General features: G+C 62.9%; 1 protein-coding gene across 2 annotated transcripts in view; it reads left to right on the top strand.

Annotated features, from left to right (window-relative positions):
* COL5A1 (collagen type V alpha 1 chain) overlaps nucleotides 1-22,030 on the top strand; it is a 148,695-nt gene that overhangs the window by 58,342 nt on the left and 68,323 nt on the right. For both annotated transcript variants that reach the window (XM_053908503.1, XM_053908502.1), the window contains exons 5-17: nucleotides 2,134-2,265; nucleotides 3,082-3,219; nucleotides 3,815-4,051; nucleotides 4,928-5,086; nucleotides 5,235-5,291; nucleotides 9,127-9,168; nucleotides 9,400-9,462; nucleotides 15,791-15,865; nucleotides 16,624-16,716; nucleotides 17,962-18,018; nucleotides 18,909-18,962; nucleotides 19,317-19,370; nucleotides 21,395-21,448. In XM_053908503.1, the coding sequence (XP_053764478.1) occupies nucleotides 2,134-2,265; nucleotides 3,082-3,219; nucleotides 3,815-4,051; nucleotides 4,928-5,086; nucleotides 5,235-5,291; nucleotides 9,127-9,168; nucleotides 9,400-9,462; nucleotides 15,791-15,865; nucleotides 16,624-16,716; nucleotides 17,962-18,018; nucleotides 18,909-18,962; nucleotides 19,317-19,370; nucleotides 21,395-21,448 (1,215 nt within the window). The remainder of the gene's footprint in view (nucleotides 1-2,133; nucleotides 2,266-3,081; nucleotides 3,220-3,814; nucleotides 4,052-4,927; nucleotides 5,087-5,234; nucleotides 5,292-9,126; nucleotides 9,169-9,399; nucleotides 9,463-15,790; nucleotides 15,866-16,623; nucleotides 16,717-17,961; nucleotides 18,019-18,908; nucleotides 18,963-19,316; nucleotides 19,371-21,394; nucleotides 21,449-22,030) is intronic.

Raw genomic sequence — 22,030 nt, 5'->3', positions numbered from 1 at the left:
ACCTATAGTAAACATCACCTGTACGTTAGCCATTAATAAAATCATCATGACATCAGTTTATATCCATCTGGTTGGGACCCGAGGATCTTCTGCCAGGAGGACATCAAATGTTTGATAACATTCATGAGACCTATGGTTCTTGTTCCCTTTTGTTTGTCTGCTGTTGACACATCTTGATGAGATCAGCATAAAATAGAACTGCGTGCTTTTCCTAGCTTGCATGGTGGGACTCTTGGCTGCCATGGCAATGAGCCAGAATGCCAAACGGTGGTTGGCAGCGTGGGCTTATCCAGGTGGTAGCATGGGTCTGTTCTTCATTCCCTTCCATAGCTGAATAATATCCCAGTGTATGGACAGGCCACAATTTGTTTATCCATTCATGCGCTGATGGACCTTTGGGTGGTTCCCACCTCTTGGATATTGTGAATAATGCTGTTGTGAGCACGGGTGTCTGTGGACCTATTTGAATACCTATTGCGATACTTTATGGGTGAATTGTTTACATGCCTTGCCTTAGTTCCTAGGATTGGAATCTCTGGGTCATAGGTTATTTTCCTCTTTAAAAATACTCCCCCACCATAAGGGTAACAGGGAAGGAGGCAGCATATCCTCAAGCCCTCACTATTTAGAGTGGAAGTTACAGCTTGCGTTTATCACCCACAGTTCACAAAAGCTCTGAGAACATGGCTGGTACCTGGCAGGTGCCCAACAGGTGTCTGATAAATGGAAGTGGGTGGGTGGCTGGACGCATGGGTTAGATGGGTGATGGGTGGGTGGGTACAAGGGTGCAAGGATGAGTGGGTAGATGGATGGATGGGTGGGTGGGTGGATGGATGGAATGAGTGGGTGGGTGGGTGGATGGATGGGTGGGTGGATGGGTGGATGGATGGGTGGGTGGATGGGTGGATGGATAGATGGATGGATGGATAGATGGGTGGGTGGGTGGGTGGATGGATGTATGGATGGATGGATGGATGGTTGGGTGAGTGGGTAGATGGGTAGAGGGAAGATGGGTGGATGGATAGATGGGTGGGTGGATGGATGGATGGATGGATGGATGGGTGGGTGGGTGGATGGACAGAAGGATGGATGGATAGGTAGATGGGTAGATGGATGGATGGGTAGGTGGATGAATGGATGGATGAGTGGATGGATGAGTGGGTGGGTGGATGGGTGGATGGATGGATGGATGGATGGATGGATGGATGGATGGATGGAAGAATGAGTGGGTGGATGGGTGGATGGATAGATGGATGGATGGATAGATGGGTGGGTGGGTGGATGGATGGATGGATGGATGGTTGGATGGATAGATGGATGGATGGATAGATGGGTGGGTGGGTGGATGGATGGATGGATGGATGGATGGATGGATGGTTGGATGAGTGGGTAGATGTGTAGAGGGAAGATGGGTGGATGGATAGATGGGTGGGTAGATGGGTAGATGGATGGATGGGTGGGTGGATGGGTAGATGGGCAGATGGATGGGTGGGTGGATGCTTGGATGGGTGTATGGATGGATGGATGGATGGATGGATGGATGGATGGATGGATGGTTGGAAGGGTGGCTGGCTGTCTGGCTGGCTGGATAGATGGGTGGATGGATGGATGGATGGGTGGGTGGATGGATGGATGGATGCATGGATGAGTGGGTAGATGGGTAGAGGGAAGATGGGTGGATGGATAGATGGATGGATAGGTGGGTGGGTGGGTGGATGGATGGATGGATGGATGGATTGATGGGTAGATGGGTAGATGGATGGATGGATGGGTGGGTGGATGAATGGATGGATGAGTGGGTGGGTGGATGGGTGGATGGATGGATGGATGGATGGATGGATGGATGGATGGATGGAAGAATGAGTGGGTGGATGGGTAGATGGATGAATGGATGGTTAGATGGGTGGATAGATGGGTGGGTGGATGGATTAGATGCATGGTTGGATGGGCTGGCCATCCTAGCTTGAGTGGTGATTCGAGGGCATCTTCCTGAAAGGAAGGCTGGTCCTGAAGACAAGCTCCTCCCAAGATTTGTCTGGGCTGCTCACCACCTCAGGGCGTCAGGCTGGCCTCCCGGATCCCCATGTGAGTCCCCGGTGCGCCACTTATTCAAGGGCTTTTGTCCTTTTCCAGGGTGACATCCAGCAGCTGCTCTTTGTCTCCGACCATCGGGCGGCTTACGATCACTGTGAGCACTACAGCCCAGACTGTGACACCGCGGTCCCCGACACCCCCCAGTCACAGGATCCCAACCCGGATGAATATGTGAGTTGGCCCCGTTGGTTCATGGCAGGGCTGTAGGCAGGCCCCTTGGTGGGGGGCAGGGCAGGCAGGCCGGCAGGGGTGGAGGGACACAAAAGCCGGGGGACCAGTGTTCAAAATAAACCCACTGGGCGAGAGTCAGAGGCTCGTGGTCTGTGGAATCCTGCTCACCCACCCGCCCCGCGTCGGCAGCACCTTGCTTAAGCCTACTTGGCGTTCTCCCCACCTTTTCCGAGTGGAGATCCTCCCACCTCCTGGTCACGGGTGACTCACGTCTTCTGTCGTGTTCAACCTGTTCTCATTAGTCCTCTGGCCTCCTTCTGTGGCGACCAGTCAGAAGAGGAAGGGTGTCCCTCGTGAGGCTGAGGTCCCATGGCCCAGGCAGGTCTTTGAGGCCTTCTGGCCGGACTCCTTCCCCAGTTTTGAGGGTGACACCTTCCCTGTCGCTATGGTTTGGGGCCTCAGCAGAGGGCAGGGGATCCTGAGTGACAGCAGCGTTGTCACAAGACGCCACAGTTTGACCGGCTGTCCAGACCCTTGGTCCCAAAGCGTCAGCACGTCTGTACCTTTTAGGACTCGACTTTCTTTGAAGGGGACCTGGGGCCCCCGTGTCCTCCCTTGTGCTTCTCACGGGGCTGACTCTGCTGTCCAAGGAGCTGGAGGGGGCGGAAGCTGGTTCGGGGCCGCAGGCGGGTTCGCACCCGGAGTGGGGCACGACTCTCCGGTGCCCGCTGTTCCTGGCTGAACCTGGATGGTGAGGAGAGCAGCGTGGCTCCTCGTGGGGCCCGCCTTCCTCACACGGCCCCAATTTTCTCTCAGTACCCAGAAGGAGAAGGGGAAGGTGATGCGTACTACTACGAGTACCCCTACTACGAGGACACAGAGGACCCGGGCAAGGAGCCCGCCCCCACCAACAAGCCCGTGGAAGCTGCTAGAGAGACCACAGAGATTGCCGAGGTCTGGGCGCTGCAGGCCACGGGGCCCTGGGGGGCGGGAGGGCACCGTGGCCGCCGGAAGGTGGCGGGTGGACGCTCGGCAGGGGACCAGTGACCGGGTGACTGAGTGACCTTCTGTGCATTGTGCTGCGGGGGAGGCTGGGCAGAGGGCTTTCCACCATGGCGTGTGGACAGCAGACAGAGGTGTGAAGGGGCACGTTGCTTTGAGTCTGGCGTCTTCCTTTTAAAGCCGGAGATACAGGGGCACCTGGGTGGCCAGTGGGGTGGGCATCCGACTCTTGGTTTCGGTTCAGGTTATGATCTTGGGGCTTCGTGGGTTCAAGCCCCGCATTGGGCTCCGTGCTGGCAGCGTGGAGCCTGCTTGGGATTCTCTCTCTCCCTGTCTCTCTGCCCCTCCCCTGCTGTCTTTCTCTCTCTCTCTCTCTCTCTCTCTCTCTCTCTCTCTCTCTCAAAAGAAATAAACTTAAAAAAAAAAACGTTTAAATCTGGAGATACAGTTTGCCCTTCTCAAGTGCAGGATCAGGGGTTTTAGGCCACGGACGGCGCTCCCCTGGGCCCCCTGCCTCCCTGACTCCCGCTCCGTTCCCCGCTCTCAGGAGCAGACCACAGCCCCCACGGCAGCCCCCTCAGTGCCCGACACCAGCGAGGGGGCCGGGAAGGAGGACGACCCCGGCTTCGGGGTCTATGACTACATGCCCAGCGAGGACTACTACACGCCCGCCCCGTATGAGGACCTGAACTACGAGGGCTTCGAGAATCCCGACCTGCCCCCTGATCACGGCGCAGGGGCCGAGGTTCCCACCAGCACGACCAGCACGGCCAACGCCTCCAATGTAATTGCTTCCCTTGCAAGCGGGCCTGGTGCAGGGGGGAGGGAGGGGGGGCTGGATGAGGGCTCGGGGCTCCCTCTTTCCTCCGCTTCTGACCTCGGGGGTCCCGGACTGGCTCCCTGCTCCTCGGCCCCCGGGTTAGGGGCCCCTGACGTGCTGAGCCTGTGACACCATCGTCTGTTTTTATCTGCAGATGGGCGGAATGAGCCCCGTCTGCCTGGTATCTTGGGGTTCCCGTGGGGACGGATGGGGATGTGCGTGTTTGCAGCGTCCCTGTCTGGGGCCTGAGGGGGCCGGGCAGGGCAGGAGCATGAGCTGGGGGTCTGGACCAGGAGGAGGCACGAGGACAGGTGGTGCCGGCTGCCACCGAGGGCTTTCCCGCCGGGCAGACCGGGCTTGAGGCCTGTCCGCTGACCCTGGGCGGTTTCGTTGCCTCCCGATCCCTGTCCTCATTCAGGAGGTGGCACGACGGGTCCAGGCGCTGTAGGCGAGTTGTAGGGTCGGGGGCCGGTGCGGGGGGGATGTTGGTGCAGTGCTCAGTAAGTGCATCGCATGGAGCCTGAGTCTTGACGGCCTTGAGCAGATGCCTGCGTTCTGAGGGGTCCAAACCCCCCCGTCCATGGGATGGGATGGGAGGCATGTTACCCCCAGACCGCGAGGCCCTGGGGTGGAGCCCCCAACACCACCCGCCTCCCCACGGCGTGCCGATCCCGGTGCGGCCTTAGCTTGCCATGGGGTGCTGTGGGGCTTGGGGTGACGTTTGCCTGTGGTGGGAGGAGAGGATGTGTGACTTGCCTGCCCCAGCACGTTCGACCGAGCTCCTGGGAGGCCCCCGTCCCTGCCGTCCTCCGGTGACCCCCCGCTTCCCCTCCCTCCCAGCCTGCTCCGCCTCCGGAAGATGACTTGGAAGGCGAGTTTACGGAAGAAACCATCAGGAACCTGGACGAGACCTACTACGACCCCTACTACGACCCCACGGTGTCCCCGTCGGAGATAGGGCCGGGCATGCCCGCCAACCAGGACACCATCTACGAAGGGGTGAGGGCTGCGGGGCTGAGGGGCTCCTTCCCGCCCGCAGCTTCGGGGCTGGGGCCGGCCGGCCGTGAGCCATTGGGATCCCGTGAGGTCAGGCCTCCCTTTCCCTTCTCTGCCTCATTCTCTGCCCCCCTGTGTTCCGTGAACCCAGATCGAAGGACCCCGAGGAGAGAAGGGCCAGAAGGGAGAGCCTGCCATCATCGAACCAGTAAGGACGCTTTCTCGTCCCCTCTCTGAAGTCGGTGGGGGTGGTGGGTCGTGTGGATCATGCAGGACACGGCCCGACCCACGGGGCCCCTCGTGGACGCCTCATGTGCTTGGGGCGGAAGCTGGAGGAAAGGGCCTCAGGCAGGGGAATGTTCTAGACCTTGACCGAGGAGCCTGGGATTCCAGCTGGCGAGACCTCTGCGCTGAGCACGTGCGGTCTGAGCGCCTCACTCCATGCCAGCCTCCAGCACCTTGAGGAGAGGGACTCAGAACCCGTGGGGAGGAGAGAAGCCGCTGGAGGGGTCAGGGGATTGGCGGGGCCCCTCGGGCCGGGCCGGGCAGTGCAGGGGTTCAGCCACGGACTCTGCCGCTCCAAGGCCGGCACTGCCACCGCCTGGGGTCAGCTTGCGGCAACTGGTGAAGCCGCGTGCAGGGACTTTGATGAACTTTGCTCTACCAGGCTGGGGTCACGGGCAGCAAGTACAGGGCTGTGATGGAATGAGGGGCTGGGGGGGGGGGGTCCCGGGGGCGCAGCGGCCGCTCCCTGCTGCCGGGTCCTCTGCCGGGGGCACCAGGGGCCCCCCGGTGGTCTGAGAGCTGCCGAGCTCAGGCCCTGACCCCTGGGCGGACAGGCCGCCACGTGGTCAGCCTGCTGGGGCGGGCCCTGCGGCCGCGTGTGGTGGCCACGGCGGTGTGGGCCGGGCAGCGGCCGTGGACACGACAACGGGGAGGGGCTGGCCGAGGTCCACCCTGCCACGTCGTCCGTGTGCCGGAGGGGAAGGCCGATGTCCTGCACCGAGGCTGGTCACAAGGGGGAGCTGGGCTAAGGCTTCTGCCGCCAGAACGTGGTTCCCGGTGGCTGGGCCTGGGACGGGACGTCGGGGCTCCCAGGGCCTCACGACCTCGGATTCCTGGGACGGGGAGTTTTGTGGCCTCTCTCCTCTGGTGCTTTTAGAACCTCAACCACTGGTCTCCCCCAGAGGGACCCGAAGCCCCGTGGCTAGGGCAGGCGGGACGTGGCCCGTCTCTGGGGTGGAGCCCCCAGCGGGCAATTAGGGCAGAGCCCTCCGGCTTGGCTCCCTGCCCGGCCTGCGGAAGCAGCTGGATGATGGCAAAGGCCGTCCCCCGGGGCTGTGTGTTTTCCCTCTGGGCCTGCCCCGGGGATGGGGCCTGTCCGTCCCACTGGGCCGTGGCCGCTGGACGCACATGCTTTTCTCAGGCTGACAACACCCTCTTCCGGTACCCCCTGCGGGTCCAAGGAAGGCTTATCTGGGGGTGGGGGGGTGGCGGTGCAGGGGAAGGTGCGGAGGTGCACCAGTGCCAGGCGGCCTCCCGCTCAGCAACACGAAAGATCCCGACACCAGGCCCAGGGGAAAGGTGGGCTGGGGGGAGCGCAGTGCCGTGGGTGGCCTGGGTGGGGGCTCCCCAAGAGGACAGTGGGTTTGCTGCGGTCATTACGGGCCGCCCCGGCCAGAGGTGAGCCGGCAGCGTCGCTGAGCTGATCTCACTGACTGCACATGTGCCCAGACAGTCTGGTCCCCGAGTGCATCCGCTCTTGACTTGGGGTGCCTTTTGTGGGGTCCGCATGGCCTCGGAGGCAGGCAGGCTGTCCTGCCTGGGAAGAACGTGGGGCCCCAGGGCAGGTAGGTGCCTGGGCTCCGGGGAGGCCTGGGGAGAGGCCAGGCTGGTACCTTCCGGGTGAGCTTCCTGTCTGCTCGCAGCTGCCAGATGGGTCGCCTGGCGGTGAGCTGCTGGGGGGCGGGGGGTGCAGACGAGGGGCTGACAGAGGAGAGATGGTCCCACACAGACAGCGTGTCTACGCAAAGTGAGGGAAACCGAGGCATCTGGGCACAGTTAGGGGAGGGCTCCCTCCTCTGGCCCCAGCGCTGTGTCCTTCCCAGTCCCCAGTCGGTTCCACGTGTCCACAGGGGCCTCGCCGGTCCCCCAGGGACACTGTGTAAACAGTCGCAGTTTCTCAACCCGGAGATGCTCTCAAAGTCTTAGCTCTGTAAACAGATGGCCGAGTCCTGGGAGCCGGCCGACGTGGGTCTCACAGCTGACCGCTGACCGCAGAGGGCGGGGTAGCCCCTGTTTCCGCTCTCCCCGCCCTGCCCCAGCGCCCTGCCTCTGGGGAGGTGGACTCATGTCACAGGGGCTCTTGGAACCAGCTCCCTGGCTCCCTCCAAGCCAGGGACACGGCTGCCGTTTCCCCTCGGATCCACACGTTACGGCGGGGTCGGGGGCCCCTTGAAAGGCAGAAATCCTCTCAGCTCGGGGGACTCCGGTTTATCGGCTCCTGGCTGGCCTGGGCCTCCAGGGACCAGTCCCCAGACTCCGTGTCCTGTGTTACCCGGTGGACGTCCCTCGGAGGCTCTGTTCTGTGCTGTGTAAGGGGGGGGACGCCCCCGCACTCAGAGTTGTCCTGAGCTGGGCGGAGGCTGAGCCCGTCACTCGCGGGGACTCTCCCTGCCGAATTCTGAGACCGGTGCCTGCACCCTGGTGGGGCGCGGACCCGGCTAGGGCCCCGCGGGAAGGCCACTGCTCTCCCCCATCCACGAAGCCTTCCTCGTTCCCTGGTGGGCAGTCTGGGCTCCCTGTGCTGGGCCCCTTCGCCCCGGCCTGCGGCCTCCTTCCCCGCCCAGGCTCCCGTGAGATCTGTGGCCAGCAGCACCCCAGCTCCCCAAGAACAACGGCCGGCGTGTCTGGGAAGACGGCTGCGGGCCCCGGGCCCCGCCGCGGCCAGAGGTCTCTCGCTTGACCCCAGCCCGGTTTCTGAGCCTTCTCAGCTGCCTTTGTCAGAGGAGGAAATTCGAAAGCTATTTGGATGAACTGCCTGTGTATATCTCAAGCACAAATAGTCCTCTGAGCACACATCTGTGTAAACACGTGTTGGCAGTGACCGGGGAGCCCCGGCGGGGAGGCTGGGGGGTCGGAGGACCTCGCCTGCGCGGGTCTGTGAGCCTCGGCGGGGCGTGCCCCGTCCTCCCCCTGGGAGACCCGCCCCCCCCCCCCCCAGGTCTCTCAAGGCCACTGGTCACCGTGGAAGCAGAGTCCCGGCACAGAGGCACACGCCACCTCCCGGGGTGGGGAAGCAGTCCGCACTCTCTTTGGTCTGGGGGAGCAGGGGCGCAAGGTCTGCCCCGGGGGGCCAGGGACACCCGGCTCCCTGACCCTTGTCCCGGCAGTCTCAAGAATCAGCCGGGGGGGGGGGGGGGCGTGGCTGTGTGTGTCGCCAGCCCCCCCGAGTGTGGCTGAAGCCTGCTGGTCCCGGGACCCCCAGATACTATGCCCGCTGTGTTCTCACAGGGGGCAGGAGATCCCTTCCCTCCTACAAGGCTGTGCACTGCCTCGGAGCCCCCTGGAGTGGGAAGAGACACACAGGGAGCTGGGGCTGCCCGGCCCGGGCATTGACAGCTCTCCCTCGTCCTGCGGGAGGAGGGTCCTGCCCTGGGAAGGGGCTGGAAGCGGATGCCCAGGAGTGGGGGGCACGACCCGGGCCAGGGAGCTCTGTCTTCTGTCCCCCTCTGCTACGCATCGGGCCTCTCTGGGGCCCAGGCTGACGGGGGCGGGGGGCAGGAGGCCTTGTCCCCACTTGGCCGTAAAGGCCGTCAGGCAGGGGGCCTAGCGGCAGGGTGAGGGGCTTGGGAAGAAGGCGGCTGCGGGTCCCACGGTCTTGGCCACGTCCCCTCCTTGCTCTGGGCCCCTGGTGGGCATGCACTCCAAGGCCCAGGTCTGTGACCCTCACGGGGTCACCCTGCCGGGGGTCCGGACCCGTGCTGCGATCTCAGGAGAGACGGGGTCCTGGGGTCTCAGACGCTGTCTCCTGTCTTTTCCAGGGCATGCTTATGGAGGGGCCGCCGGGCCCCGAAGGCCCCGCAGTGAGTGTCGTGTTTAATTTCCCGGGCCTGTGGGAGGTGCTTGGGGGTGCGGGGTCAGTGGCACCCCTTGAAGGTCCTGGATGGAAAAGAGGGGGCACCCACCTCTGCAGACCCCCCGGGGCCCAGCGCTGCCCTGGCCCACCCCCACCCTCCCCTGAAGCAAGGCGGGAATGGGGTGTTGCCCTGCGACTGTATCTTTGAATTCTGTCCTGATTTTGGTTTTAATTCCAGGGTCTCCCAGGACCTCCGGGAACGATGGGACCCACTGGCCAAGTGGGTGACCCTGGAGAAAGGGTAAGGGGTGACTCCGCTCCTTGGGACCACACGCTCTGTGGGCTGGTCCGTGTGCCTTTCCGCTCTGTGGCTGGCCTTGTCCTCACATGTGCACGGGTATATCGGCTTTCTTCCCCAAACTGCCCCTGGCCCCCTCACCCCTCCCGCCACCCCCTCATTGCGTCCGTCTTCAGAAATTTAGGGAGCTCGAGTGCTGCCCAGCCCCGAGCCTGGGGCAGATGGCACCTGCAAGGGCAAGAGTGTGCCAGGCCTGAGTTCCACTGAGGCTGCTGTGACCAGCTCACAGAGGGCCCTGTGGCCTGCGATGTCAGGCTGTCCACGTGTTGTCCATGTCACTTGGGATCGGGACCTACATCTGTCCTTCCTTAGTACGTGAGCTTCTTGGGCCTTGATTTCCCCGCACTCTGTCTTCCTTGTTGGAAATCAAGCTACTGAATAGGAGGGCTTGCCCCGGGTCAAAGGGACTCGTTCCAGGGTCTCCCTCGGTCAAAGGAACATGTCCCAGGATCCTCCCCAGTCACAGGGACCCGTCCAGGAGTCCCCCCCTCCCCCGCCCCCAGTCCAAGGGACATGTCCTTCCCCCCTGCTCTCCCCCCTCGTCCGTCAAAGGGATGTATCCTGAGGTCCCCAGAGCAAAGGGACGTGTCCCCAGGTCGCTGCCCTTGAGGTGAAGGCTGAGCCACAATTTCTCTCTGACACCTAGTGGAGTTTTGGGGTACTGCGGCCATGGGGTTCTTGCCCGGCTTGTCTCCTTTCTTCTTTCTGGTCCCGTGAATATCGACGTGGGCACAGACAGTTATCAGGTGGCCAGGTTGTGGACGGGAGAAACCAGGAGCGTGTGTGTGTCCTGATGGATGGCTGTCCCCAGGGCCCGGCACACCGCCCAGAGAGTGTGGACCTGACGCGCAGGGAGGGCGCGTGGACGGGGCCCGGTGGCTGCGTCTGGTCGTGTGGAGGGGCGGCTAGGGTCTGCTTCCGAGGCCACGCGGCAGGAAGTCCGTGGGGGTCTGGCGGTCAGGCTCTGGAGCGGTGCCGGGCACGTGGGGGGGTGCCCGCCGACAGAGCAGGTGAGCCCTGACCGAGGGGGTTGGGGTTAGCCGCGTTCTGTGCGGCGGGGTGGCCTTTGAGGACCGATCGCATGGGCACCAAACAAGATGGCGGCTGGTGGCCTTCGCACGCCTCCCGGCCTCGCCGCATGTGGCCCCTCCTCTCTGCCACACGGCACGACTCCAGACACGGGGCCACTGCTCTGCCCTGGCCGCGGGACCAGACCATAGGGTTCTGCTGTCCCTCCCCCAGCTCGCTCTGGGGGCCCTTTCCCCAAAGATCTGTATGACCAACTGCCCCCACGGGGGCCGTCGTGAGACGGACCCACAAGCGTGCCTGAGCCCAGACGTCAGTGAGGGGGGACCACACGGCGTGGCAGGTGCTGTCGTCTCCGTTAGATGCAGGACGGGACGCTATCCACTGGGTGCACGGGTACTGATGGACCTTGGTCAGCCTCGGTGTTGCTGCGAGTGTCCGTCCCTCCACCCGCCACCTGCCCATCACCCAGTTCTACGCGCTGTCTGGCACTGAGGACTCCTCCCCACTTGGCCCCTGCCTTTGGGCCGAACCAGCTCGGTGCCAGGGGTGGGTGGTCTCGTTGGTGACTGGTGCTCCGTGCCTGACCCAGCGGCTCTGTTAGAGGAGCCAAGGCCGCTGCCAGTGGGATGTCGTTGGTTTAAGCAACTGGTGTCTCTAAATTCAAGCCAGGATCCAGGAGCACGGGGCCTGGGGATGGGGTCGGCAGAGGGACCCGCTCCTCTGAAGCATGCTGTCCTTGGAGTCAGAGGGAAATCTGTAGCCCACTCGGCCTCCCCAGTTCCTTTCCAAGTGGGGAGGGGGAGCCGATTCCAGGAGCCGAGCACTGCCCACCCTCTGGGCCCTGCGTAAGCCGTCGTTGTCTAAGGAGTTGTCCCTGCTCAAAGCTCAGCATCCTCTCTGTGCCCACGTCTCCCGGATACGCAGCTGATCAGCTGGCAAAGAACACTGGATGCAGGGTCGGGATCCTACCCTGCCACCTGCCAGCAGGGAGAACTCAGAATCCCTGTGTAGAAGGAAAAAATTTCCCTCCATCCTCTTATGTTTGGTGATGGGGGCCTATAAATTAAACGGACAAAAAGACGGCATCGATAGGAGAACAGGCACACGCTTTTATTACTGTTTTAGGTTTTACACGTACAGGGACTTGAGAGCTTCTGTACCATTTCGACCAAGGGCGATAAATTGTGGGAAAGTGACTAGGAAACATACGGGGAAATGAATGGAAGGTCAGGGTCGTTTTAGTAAGATCTGCTTGTGCAGCCTTTTCTCCGTGCCTGCGCTCGGTCTCCCGGTCTCCAGTGATCAGGAGCGTCCTCATCCTGGTACAGGTCGGGGTGGTGGGTAATTCGTGCCATCTGTCCAGAGGGAAACTTACGCGCTCCTTTAAGGCAGGTGAGGGGAGGGCAGAGAACTTTTGCTGATTCTCGGTTACCGTCAGCCCGATATCGTCCTCAGAGCAAAGTGGCACGTTTTGGGGTGGCACGTTCTGATCCCCTATCTGCTTGGCCCCATTTGCTTGTCTGGATGTGACAGGTTTTCACTGGGTGATCTGGAAGGATCCTCCCCTCCCTCCCACTCCAGTTCCACCATCCTGGGGTTCTGTAGCCTTTCCTGTTACCAACTATTGATTACTTCCTATGTGGCCTGGACTAGTCGAGCCTGTCTTCCTAACTGGGTGGCTGTCAGCTCCACCGAGCTGCTGTTGCGCTTGGGCGGCGTCAGAGGTGAGAAGGGGCCTGAGCCATCACCCCGTCCAGCGCCCCTTGGTGACAGGCGGCCAGGCCCGGGTGGGCCGAGGGAAAGCTTGTGAAAGCCACGAGGCGGAGGCAAGGCAGGGGCGGGCTTGATCTGGGCCAGCTGTCCTGGTCCCTACTTCATCCTCAGGCTCAGAGGGAAACGAGGGACAAGAAAGCTGGGTGTCCCGAGGGCCCTGTGGATCCCACACGGGGCTGAGCACTCCCAGGGAGCCCGGATCCCACATGCAGGTTTCCTCTCAGGACCCTTCATGTCCAGAACGGAGGCCCTTTCCCACGGGGGCACCTCCCTCCCTGCAGAATCGGATGCACTCAGTGCCCCCGGCAGGGTCGCCCCCCCCCCCCACCCCTGCCCTTCCTTATCTTTCAAGGGTCGGGCTTTCCCGTGGGATTTTGCTTGGATGTGTTTTCTGTGCCTTACAAGGTTTGTAAGCCCTGCCCTAAGGAACAGTGGTCGGTACCGCCTCCCCCACGAGAGAGTGTGCATCACGGGTGCCGTGTGGGGTCCCCAGTACCACCCTGGGGACTGCACCCCACTGTGCCACCGCTTTCCCCCCTGGGTGGGCAGGATTTACGCCCAGTGCCGGGGGAATGGACCCAGGCTGGGTCCCTGGCACCTGACAGGCAGGTTCCGTTGCGGATTGTATGAGGCTGTGTGACTGAGTGAGGCTGGCAGGGCAGGTCTGTTCTCTCCCGCCTCCTGGGGCAGCATGCGGATCTGTTCTCTCCCAGTGCTCCTAAGCGTCTTCCGTGGAGCCACCATTCAACCCACCACACCTGATTATTCACAAATTCCCCACGGCCGGTGTCTCTGCACGTGGACACAGGACGCGGTCACAGACGGACGTGGGCCTCCCTCGCTGCTCCCTCCCCGGAGGGCACTGAGCGCATCCGATTCTGCAGGGAGGGAGGTGCTCCCGTGGGAAAGGGCCTCCGTTCTGGACGTGAAGGTGTCCCATAAGCCGCAGGGCCGCGAGCCACGGTGGCACGGCCCTGCCCTGGGCGTGGCGGGCCATTGTCCTGCTGTGGCTTGAACATTCCCCCTCTGTGAGACGTGGCTAATCCCTTGAGCCCCCCGGAGGCCAGAAGGACCCACTTTCACATCAGGGAGCATGCTGGGACGCTCCTTTTGAGAGGGGGCAGGCTGGAATTAGAAACAATCCTGGGCACATCTCAGTGCCTCCGTCCAGCTCTGCCAGCCTCCCGGGGCTCGGAAAGCCTCCACGGGCAGAGCTCGGGCGTTCCTCCTGGTGCCTGCTCCCGCTCCGGGCGGCGGGCTTGGCTGGGGCAGGTGGGGTCAGCAGGGTGAGGGAGAAATGTGCCAGCTTCACTCGAGGCTGTGACCCCAGCTGTGGGCACAGCTCCCGACCCCAGTTTTCAGATGTGCCGCGGGAAGGGGCCGCCGGAGCTTTACTGCCACTCCCGAGCTCCAGTTGCCCAGGCGCTGGCCTAAAAAGGAGGAAGGAAGGGCACACTTACTGAGAATCTAGAGAATTCATGCCACGGTCCCCTCCTTTTCTAGGTCTAAGAGCCAAGCAAAAATATCTCAGCGTAAAGACTTCTCTGGCCCTCGGGGCCCCCCTCCCTTGCTGCCCTTTTCAGGAAAAACGGCTCGGGCTGCCGCGTGCTGTTTGCACCCACACCGCAGCCCGGAGGCGGGCCCTGGGCGGCTCATCTGGCCCTGAGCGGAGGGCTCACGGGCCCAGCTTCGGGACTGGGTCTGCGGCCGCGGCTGACGGCGGCTTTGCCAAGGATCTGAGTGCCCTTGGCCTTCATCTCTGTGCAAACGCAGGGCCAGCAACGGCCTCCGGAAACCCCGTGAAACAGCAGCAACTTCTTAGAAACCCCGTGAAACAGCAGCGACTTCTTAACATGGAGGTGGCCACCTGTGTCTACGTGTAGGTGTGACTGGAGCCCTGCCATGTCACCGCTTGGCAACCCTCTCCTCCGAGCCAGTTAGGGCACTGATTTGGGGCCCAGCCGATCAAGTGACACAGGAAAGGTGACATTGCTTACTTCACTTCTAATCCGGCGGCTGGGGCCGCGCAGGGTCCCCGCGACCTCCCCGCCCGCTTTCCGGAGCGTCCCTCGATGTCCCACGTGGGCTGTGGAACCAAGTGAGCCACACTGGGGGCCCGGGGTCAGTGTCCTGAGAAATGGGAAGATGCCTCTGATGTAGCCCCGCCTTCCAGCTCAGGGGACGAGGTTGCAGACCTGGGCACGGGGCAAAGGTTCGCGGACAGTTTTTCAAGCAGTCGTGGGTTAGTTGCTCTGTGAGACTCACGTTTTAAAGCTTTGGGTGGATTCCTGAGGGCGGGGCATCACTTTTCCCTCCAAAGCCCCTCTTTCCCCCAGTTCCCGGGTCGTTCTCTGCCCGTTCCTTGGCATCATCCTGGTTGCGGTCGAGAGGGTGAGGGCTTTCCCACCAAGGCTGCGGTCCCAGCACCGTGGCTCAGGAAGAGCAGGGGTGGGGGGCATGGCAGGAGGGGCTCTGGAGGCGGAGAGTGGACGAGGGGCCGCCCCCAGTGGGCCCCCGGCCTCCGGTGCTACACAGGCCCACGCACGCCACGGAGACACCACGTGGCTGGCGTCTCGTGCCGGGGAGGCACGGACCCTACGTCTTAAATTGGGGTTTGATTTGGGACCGACTCCGAGGCGGAGGGCTCAGCAGCGAACGACCTCTGCCTCAGGCTGGGTGGGGATCTGCCAGGATTTGTGAAGAGGCTGGCTGATAATACGTTTTTTTTTTAATAAACTGTCTCGTCCGTTTCACATTGGTAGCGTTCTGGAGCGGCCAGGGTCAGTCTAGAGAATCTATAGGGGGGTGTCTGTCTGCAGCCTGCTTTGGGGACCAGATTAATAGGACGTGTGGGGGCCACCATGTCATCTGGACACACGGGCTCTTGAGATTGCTCGAGAGGGGTCTGTGTCCCACGGACGTCCCCCCGTTCACTGGGGTCCCTTGTGTCTGTCCAAGCAAGGGGAAGCGGTCACCCCGACCGCCTTCTGTCTGAGCGACAGACACGCAGCGTCGTGGGGGCCGGGTCACTGGCAGGCGGAGGAAATGGGGGAAGTGGGCCTTGGTCTCCTGGGCTGCCTGCCCAGTCGGTGTGCAGGCCCGGAGGGGGCGCTCCTGGCTGCTGGGGGCCCTGGCTCGGCCGACTGCCCGCCGCCCGGGGTGGCCCCTCTGCCCCCTGCACTTGGGTCTCCCACCTCTCCCTGCACATCTCTGTGGATCCGGCTCCGAACCTCTTCCCTCCTCTTTCTCTCCCCCTGAAGCCTTTCCTCGTCCTCAGCCCACATCTCTCAGGCCCTCCTTTCCTCTGTGCTTGGATTCTGGAACATTCCGCGCCACGGGGGTCTTGCTGGTCCTGTGCTTGCCTTGTGGGTTTCCTCGTGGGCTGCGGCTCCGCCCTCCTTCTCTGGACACAGCCCTGCCCCATCCCCGTTGCATCCTGACCCAGCTGTCTCGGGCCCTCTGTCCACAGGGTCCCCCTGGACGCCCAGGCCTTCCAGGGGCTGATGGGCTGCCCGGCCCTCCTGGAACCATGCTCATGTTGCCCGTGAGTATCATTTGTGGCGGTGGGTGGTGGGGTGCACGGCAGGGTGCGTGGGTGGCAGCGTGGGTGGATTTGGGGCTCAGAATTCGGTGGAGAGGGGGCCCCGGGCTCTATGTTTGAGGGGGACCATCCCCTGGCCACAGGCCACTCCAATGTGGGACAACTGTCTCATAGAAATAGGCTCTCCTGGGGTGTTTCCAGGATCCCAAGTGGCCCACCTCAGGTGCAGGGACACTGGCTCTGAAAGCCTGCTCCTCTTGTCAGACTCCCACCATCCCTGCGGGGACCCACGAGCGGGCATGCTGCCCGCTGGTCCCTCCTTGATCTTGTGGGAGCCCAGGCCCGGGCCCGCTGGCCCAGAGGTCAGTCTTCTGGCTGGCGACCTGGTGCTACCCAGGAGGCCAGGTGCAGCTGAGGGTACCCTGTGTGCAGCCAGGAGCTAGGGCTCCTCAGCACAGGCATTTGCACTGAGCCCTTGGCTTTTTCTTGCAATAAATAGGGGCTGTGGGGTCTCAGAGTGAGATGCCGTGGAAGTCAGAAAGGTCTTTCCAGACTCGGGGCGGGTCTTCCGGTGGCCCTAGGGCTGAAGCCGGCAGGCGGGGCTGGGGCAGCGTGTCCAGGGAGGGGGCTCGGGCCAGACACTGTCCAACCAGAGGCCTCCCCACCCCCGCCAGGCTCCGCTGTCACCCGGGAGGCCCCGGGGTCTAGCGTGGGCACCCATACCGGTGCACCCTCGGTGACCCCCTGTCTTACGCCTGCAGTTCCGCTTTGGAGGGGGAGGTGACGCTGGCTCCAAGGGTCCCATGGTGTCGGCTCAGGAGTCCCAGGCTCAGGCCATCCTGCAGCAGGCCCGGGTAAGTGATGCGTGGTACCTGGAGGGGACAGGACACGGCTGGGAGAGGGGCGCGCCTCCTGGGGGATCAGGACATGTGTGAGTGTGCACTCGCCAGTGTCTGGGGGCCCAGGCGAGCACTGGGAAAGGTCGGGGAGGTGTCTCAGGGCTTCTCTGTGTATGCTGAGGGTCCAGGTTCCCGGATACGGACGTGCGGGGCCGTCTGCTGCCCTCCGCTGGGCGCGGGGGATGGAGAGACAGACCCCGTGCGCCCCTGGAAGGGCTCCCAGTGATGGGGTGGGACCGAGAAAGGGCCTCTGGGACGGCACCCGCGGGCCCCAAAGCCCCTCGCCCGGCCTGGGGGTCCCGAGGAGCGTTTGCTTCCTGACGGCTCTGCTCTCTGCTAATCGGCTGGTTAGTGAGCCGAGGTTTTGATTGATGACGCTCCAGATTGCTGACGGCCGGTGACCAGAGTGAACCCCGGTTCCGTGAGGCGGGCGGGTGGGTGATCCGGTGGAACATCACCTGTAACGGGGCATCTCAGGAAACTACTAAGTAAGCCCTCGTTTGGGCGGTATTTATGTGGCTCTGGCACCGTGGAGGTGATGTTCGCGATCACAGGGCGAGGATAATTAGAGGACAGCTTGAGCGTTGAGCTGTTGCCGTGGGATAAATTGTCCACGTGATGCCCTGAGGTGCGTGAAAAACCCCAGCGCCTGCGGCTGGAGTTACTGACGGGGCCTTGCCTGGCTGTGTGTTTTCACGGAAGCCGAGTGGGTCGTGGGCTTACAAGGTTTTATAACTGGAACGAATCTTTTCCAAAATGAAAATGGCATCGTGTGGGGGAGGGGGAACTGAGTCACAGGATAGAAGCAGGAGAGGTCCTTTTGGGAAAGGAGGCCGAGCTGGGCTGTGGCGGGGGTGGGGGTGGGGGGGGGGTCACACTCTGGGCGGGGCTGGGGGACCGCCAGAGCCGAGGGCCGGCTGGGGACAAGGAGGAGGTCAGCACCCAAGCGGGCGGGACGCCCATCCCCACCGTGGGGCAGGCCACCCCCGGGTTCCACCTGCACGGCCTCCGTTCCGTTCGTGTTGGCTCACAGGTCCCAGAGGAGCTGAGGTGCCAGGTTCCTGGAGCTCCGTCAGAGACCCCTCCTGCAGAGGCCCCCGTCCTTGGTGCGCCCCGTCGGGCCTTTCCTGCCCGGCTGAGCCCCACCTGTTAGGACCAGTACCCTAGCCGTTTCTCAGTGTGCCCCATTTTCCCTTGCAGCTGGCGTTGAGGGGGCCAGCTGGCCCGATGGGTCTGACTGGGAGGCCCGGCCCCATGGTGAGTCCTACATGAGGGACGGAGGGGGAGCGTGGTGGGTGGGGGACATCCTCAGCTCACCCAGAGAGAGCACACTTTAAGCTCTCATCAACCACTCATTTTGTCAGTGGTACCCCAGCGGGACTGGGGGCCTTGGGCAGGGGCTTGGGGGGCTGTGGTGGCCTGGGGGCTGGGCAGCCCGCCGCACCAGCTCTGCTGTCATTTTGCCTCACGACCCAGGGAGCTCTGAGCCTCTTTCTTTCCGGGCTGTCGTCAACTCTTGACGGTTCTGTTTCCAAAGTCAAGAGCACTTCGGTGAGATGGGGGGATGGACAGACCCGGGATCCCCAGCCCTCCCCTCCCCAGCCGCACAAGCTGTGTGTGGTGTGTGCCCGGGCACGCTCAGGGCCCGCAAACAGGAGCCCCTGGGAGTGCCTGCGGCCTTTGCAGTTTGCAAGGAGACGGAGAATTTAACCCCCCACCCCCGTTCCCTAGGGGGCACCTTGGCTCTCTGCCCCCCCGGTCTGCATTCAGCACCTTCCTCGGCCATGCTGGCTCGGGGCTGCTCCCCTCCGTCTGGGGCTCCTGCCTCGTCGTGAGGGTGCCCGCACGCTGCCCTGAGCTGCGGAACGTGCCAGACCACTGTCACCTTCATCCTGGAGAGAGAAGCAGACTCTGTGTTGGGCTTTCCGGCTCTCGTGCCGTAAGCCCCACTGTCCAGAATTTGGTTCAAAACTCAGAGGAGATCCAAACAACTGGAAAGGTCCTGCTCAGCCCCCAGGCTCTGTCCAGGGCAGGCACGCTGGGCTCCGTGGACCGTGAGCTTTGCTGGTTCGCAGCGGGAGCCCTGCCCCACGGGGCGCCCCCTTCCCGTCTGATGAGCATTTCTAACCCAGACCGTGTCTCCCTAGGGCCCTCCGGGGAGCGGAGGTCTGAAGGGCGAGCCGGGAGACATGGGGCCTCAGGTACGTGGGCACCTCGCCCTTGCTGCTTGAAGGGGCGTGTCCTGCTTATGGGGGGTGGTGCCCACAGGCATGTCGGGGGGCAGAGCTGCATTTCTTTAAGGAAGCGGCAGGGATCTGTGGCTCTGTGCGCAGCTTTGAGGGACAGAAACAGCCGCTGTCTTCAGGGGAACTCGCCGGCTGTGCCCTGGGCGGCCCTCACTCGGGGGGCAGCAGACCCTGTGCCCTGCCCGGCGGTGCCCGCTCGAGAGACGGCGAGCCCCCGGCCGGGTTGAGGAGCAGGGGTTCAGGGCTTTGCTTTTGCCTCTGAAAAACACGGATGCCCCCTGACACTCTGCCCTCTCTGATTGCGGACAGGGTCCCCGAGGAGTGCAGGGCCCTCCTGGCCCGGCCGGAAAGCCTGGAAGAAGGGTAAGCGTTGTGGCTCAGTGGGCCGCAGCTGGTCCCCACGGGGGCGGGAGTCTGCGGTGGGTCTGCCGTGCCCCCACTGCCAGGCTCGGGGCCGGAAGCCCGGTTGGTGGTTCCCCTCTGTCGAAGGGCAGCTTTTCACGGCCGGATCCCCTTCCCCAGGGTTGCGAGCTGAGCCGGAGGGTGCTGTGTGTCCTGGGGCAGGTGTGCCTTGCGGGCCTCTGCCAACCTGGTCTCTGGCCTCCGTCCTGAGCTTGTTGATGTGTTTTTTTAATTTTTATTTTTTATTTTTTTTCAATGTTTTTTTTTGACAGAGAGAGAGAGACAGAGCATGAGTGGGGGGGCGGGGGGGGGGGGCGAGGGGCAGAGAGAGAGAGGGAGACACAGAATCCGTAGCAGGCTCCAGGCTCCGAGCTGTTAGCACAGAGCCCGACGCGGGGCTCAAACACACAGACTGCAAGATCATGACCATGAGCGAGATCATGAGCCAAAGTCGGACGCTCAACTGGCTGAGCCACCCACGTGCCCCCTGATGTAGTTTAACAAACATTTTTTTTTTTACATGTATTCATTTTTGAGAGACGGGGGGGGGAGAGAGAGAGAGAGAGAGAGAGAGAGAGAGAGAGAACGAGAACGAACAGCAAGGGAAGGGCAGAGAGAGAGGGAGACGCAGAATCCGAAGCAGGCTCCAGGCTCCGAGCTGTTAGCACAGAGCCCAACGCGGGGCTCGAGCCCTCGAACCGTGAGATCGTGACCCAAGCCAGGGTTGGAGGCTTCACCCACTGAGCCCCCCAGGCGCCCCTAACAAACATTTTGATTTAAAGCAACTTCCGCGGCCCTTTGGGCGCGAGCATTGAGAACACGAAAGGCTCACTGGGCCTTATGTCCGGAGCCGGGGTGCTGGTGGTCGGGAGCCACTGCACGTCCTGCCGGGAGATCACGCGAACCGTTCTGACCAATCTCCCTTGACTCCGGAGGGTGTGGAGAACTGCGGAGGGTGGGGGCCCCACCCGTGTCTCCGTTCGCCCGGCCTGGCTTCGGCGTTTTGCCCCGGAGCCGCGTTGCTTGGGCGCCTTTCCTGACGGGAATTTTCATCCCCTCAGCTCCGTGTAAACTTGAACCCCGGGTGAGACAGACCAGCTCCTTGGGGTCCACCCGGGTCCCCGGCTTCTCTCTTCTCTGCTGCTGCCCTAACTGTCTCCCCTGTACTTTGAGGCCGAAAGCTGTCGCTTTCCAAATGTTCTCTGTGCTCGGCGGTGAGGGCCTCGTTTGATCAGGTGCACGCGGGACGAGGGGAGGAGAGAAGGCGTTCTTCTGGGCCAGGTCTTTATTCCCAGCGGGCTGACATTTCCTCGTTAGCAGGGCGGCATCTGGCCCTGGCCCTGTCCAGGCAGCCTCAAGCCTGGCGGGGCTCTCCCAGGGTGACCCTGGGGCCTTGGTAGTGGGCCCGACCCTTCAGCCCCGTGGCCAGTCGGTTGGGGACCGTGGGCTTGTCCTTGTCACTTTCCTGGAAATGGCTGGAAGTAACGGCCCCAGGAGTGGCCTCCACGGATGAGCGTCTTGCTAACGGTGGGCAGCCGTGTGGCTTTAGTGACACAAGCCGCCACTGTGGGGCTCCGTTCCTTTGGTAGCCAATTGGACTGGCCCTAGGGGCCTCCTTTCTGTGACCCTCCTGTCCGTAATCTGGCTTCCGAACGGTGCAAGGGAAGCGGGCTGTGGATTGCTTCCCCGGGCACACTCTCTCCGGAGCCCTAGACCCACAGTCCCGCAGACTCACAGAGCTGCCTGGCCGCTGTCTCGCAGCCTGGTCTCATCCCGGACACAGGCGACTGGCATTTTCCCCATCTGGCATTTCAGACGGCGAGGCTCAGAAAGACTGGAGTCACGTGAGAGGCACGCAGCAGCCCCGGGAGCCCGGTCGGGGTCCTCCGGACCAGCCTGGCCACGCGGGGCCGTGTGACTCTGCTTCGCGTCGCAGGAGGCCACGACTCCCAGACCCCGGTGACAGTTTCCCTCCTGTGTTCCAGGGCCGAGCTGGGAGCGACGGAGCAAGAGGGATGCCGGGGCAAACGGGCCCGAAGGTAGGCTACGCTCGCCGCCTCCTGACGTCCTGCACGCGGCCGCGGTCGCCGTCACCGTGTTGATGGCACGGCCAACATGGCGGCGGTGCGGCGAAGGTCACTGCGGTGACAAGTAACGAGTCATGACGTTCGTGCTCATCTCGGGGGGACCTTGGGGGCGGGGGAGGTTCCGCTTGGGTCCGTGTCTCGGCCGGGTTCCAGGCGGTCGAGGACCAGGGCTGCCGGGGTGAATGTCACAAGCCAGCATGGCAACTGCAGCTGGTTTGCTTAGGGGGCAGATGGGTCCCTCTGAGCAGGTGGCGAGCATTGGGGGTGGGGGGGGGGGCGCGTGGAATCTCAGCTCTGCCAGTTGTCCGTGAACGGACAGACGGCAAGAGCACGCACGTGGGGGCTGACGCGAGGAATGCCAGGTGCACGAGACGGGGAGCCTTCTCGACCAGTTTTGGGGCGTCTGCTCCCCCGCGTCGCAGGGAGCGAGTAGACGTTGTGTGTGAGCGGACGTGGGGTCGGTCACGTGTGCGCGTGAACGGAATCTGCAGTGTGGCCACCCCTCCGCCCCCCGCGTTGGTGTGGAGCCCCCAC

The sequence above is a fragment of the Panthera pardus genome, unplaced genomic scaffold (genome assembly GCF_024362965.1).
Source record: "Panthera pardus isolate Hobbes unplaced genomic scaffold, ASM2436296v1 HiC_scaffold_20, whole genome shotgun sequence".
Classification (NCBI taxonomy): Eukaryota; Metazoa; Chordata; class Mammalia; order Carnivora; family Felidae; genus Panthera; species Panthera pardus.
The sequence above is the reverse complement of the archived record's forward strand: the minus strand, read 5'-3'. Positions and strand labels throughout refer to the sequence as shown.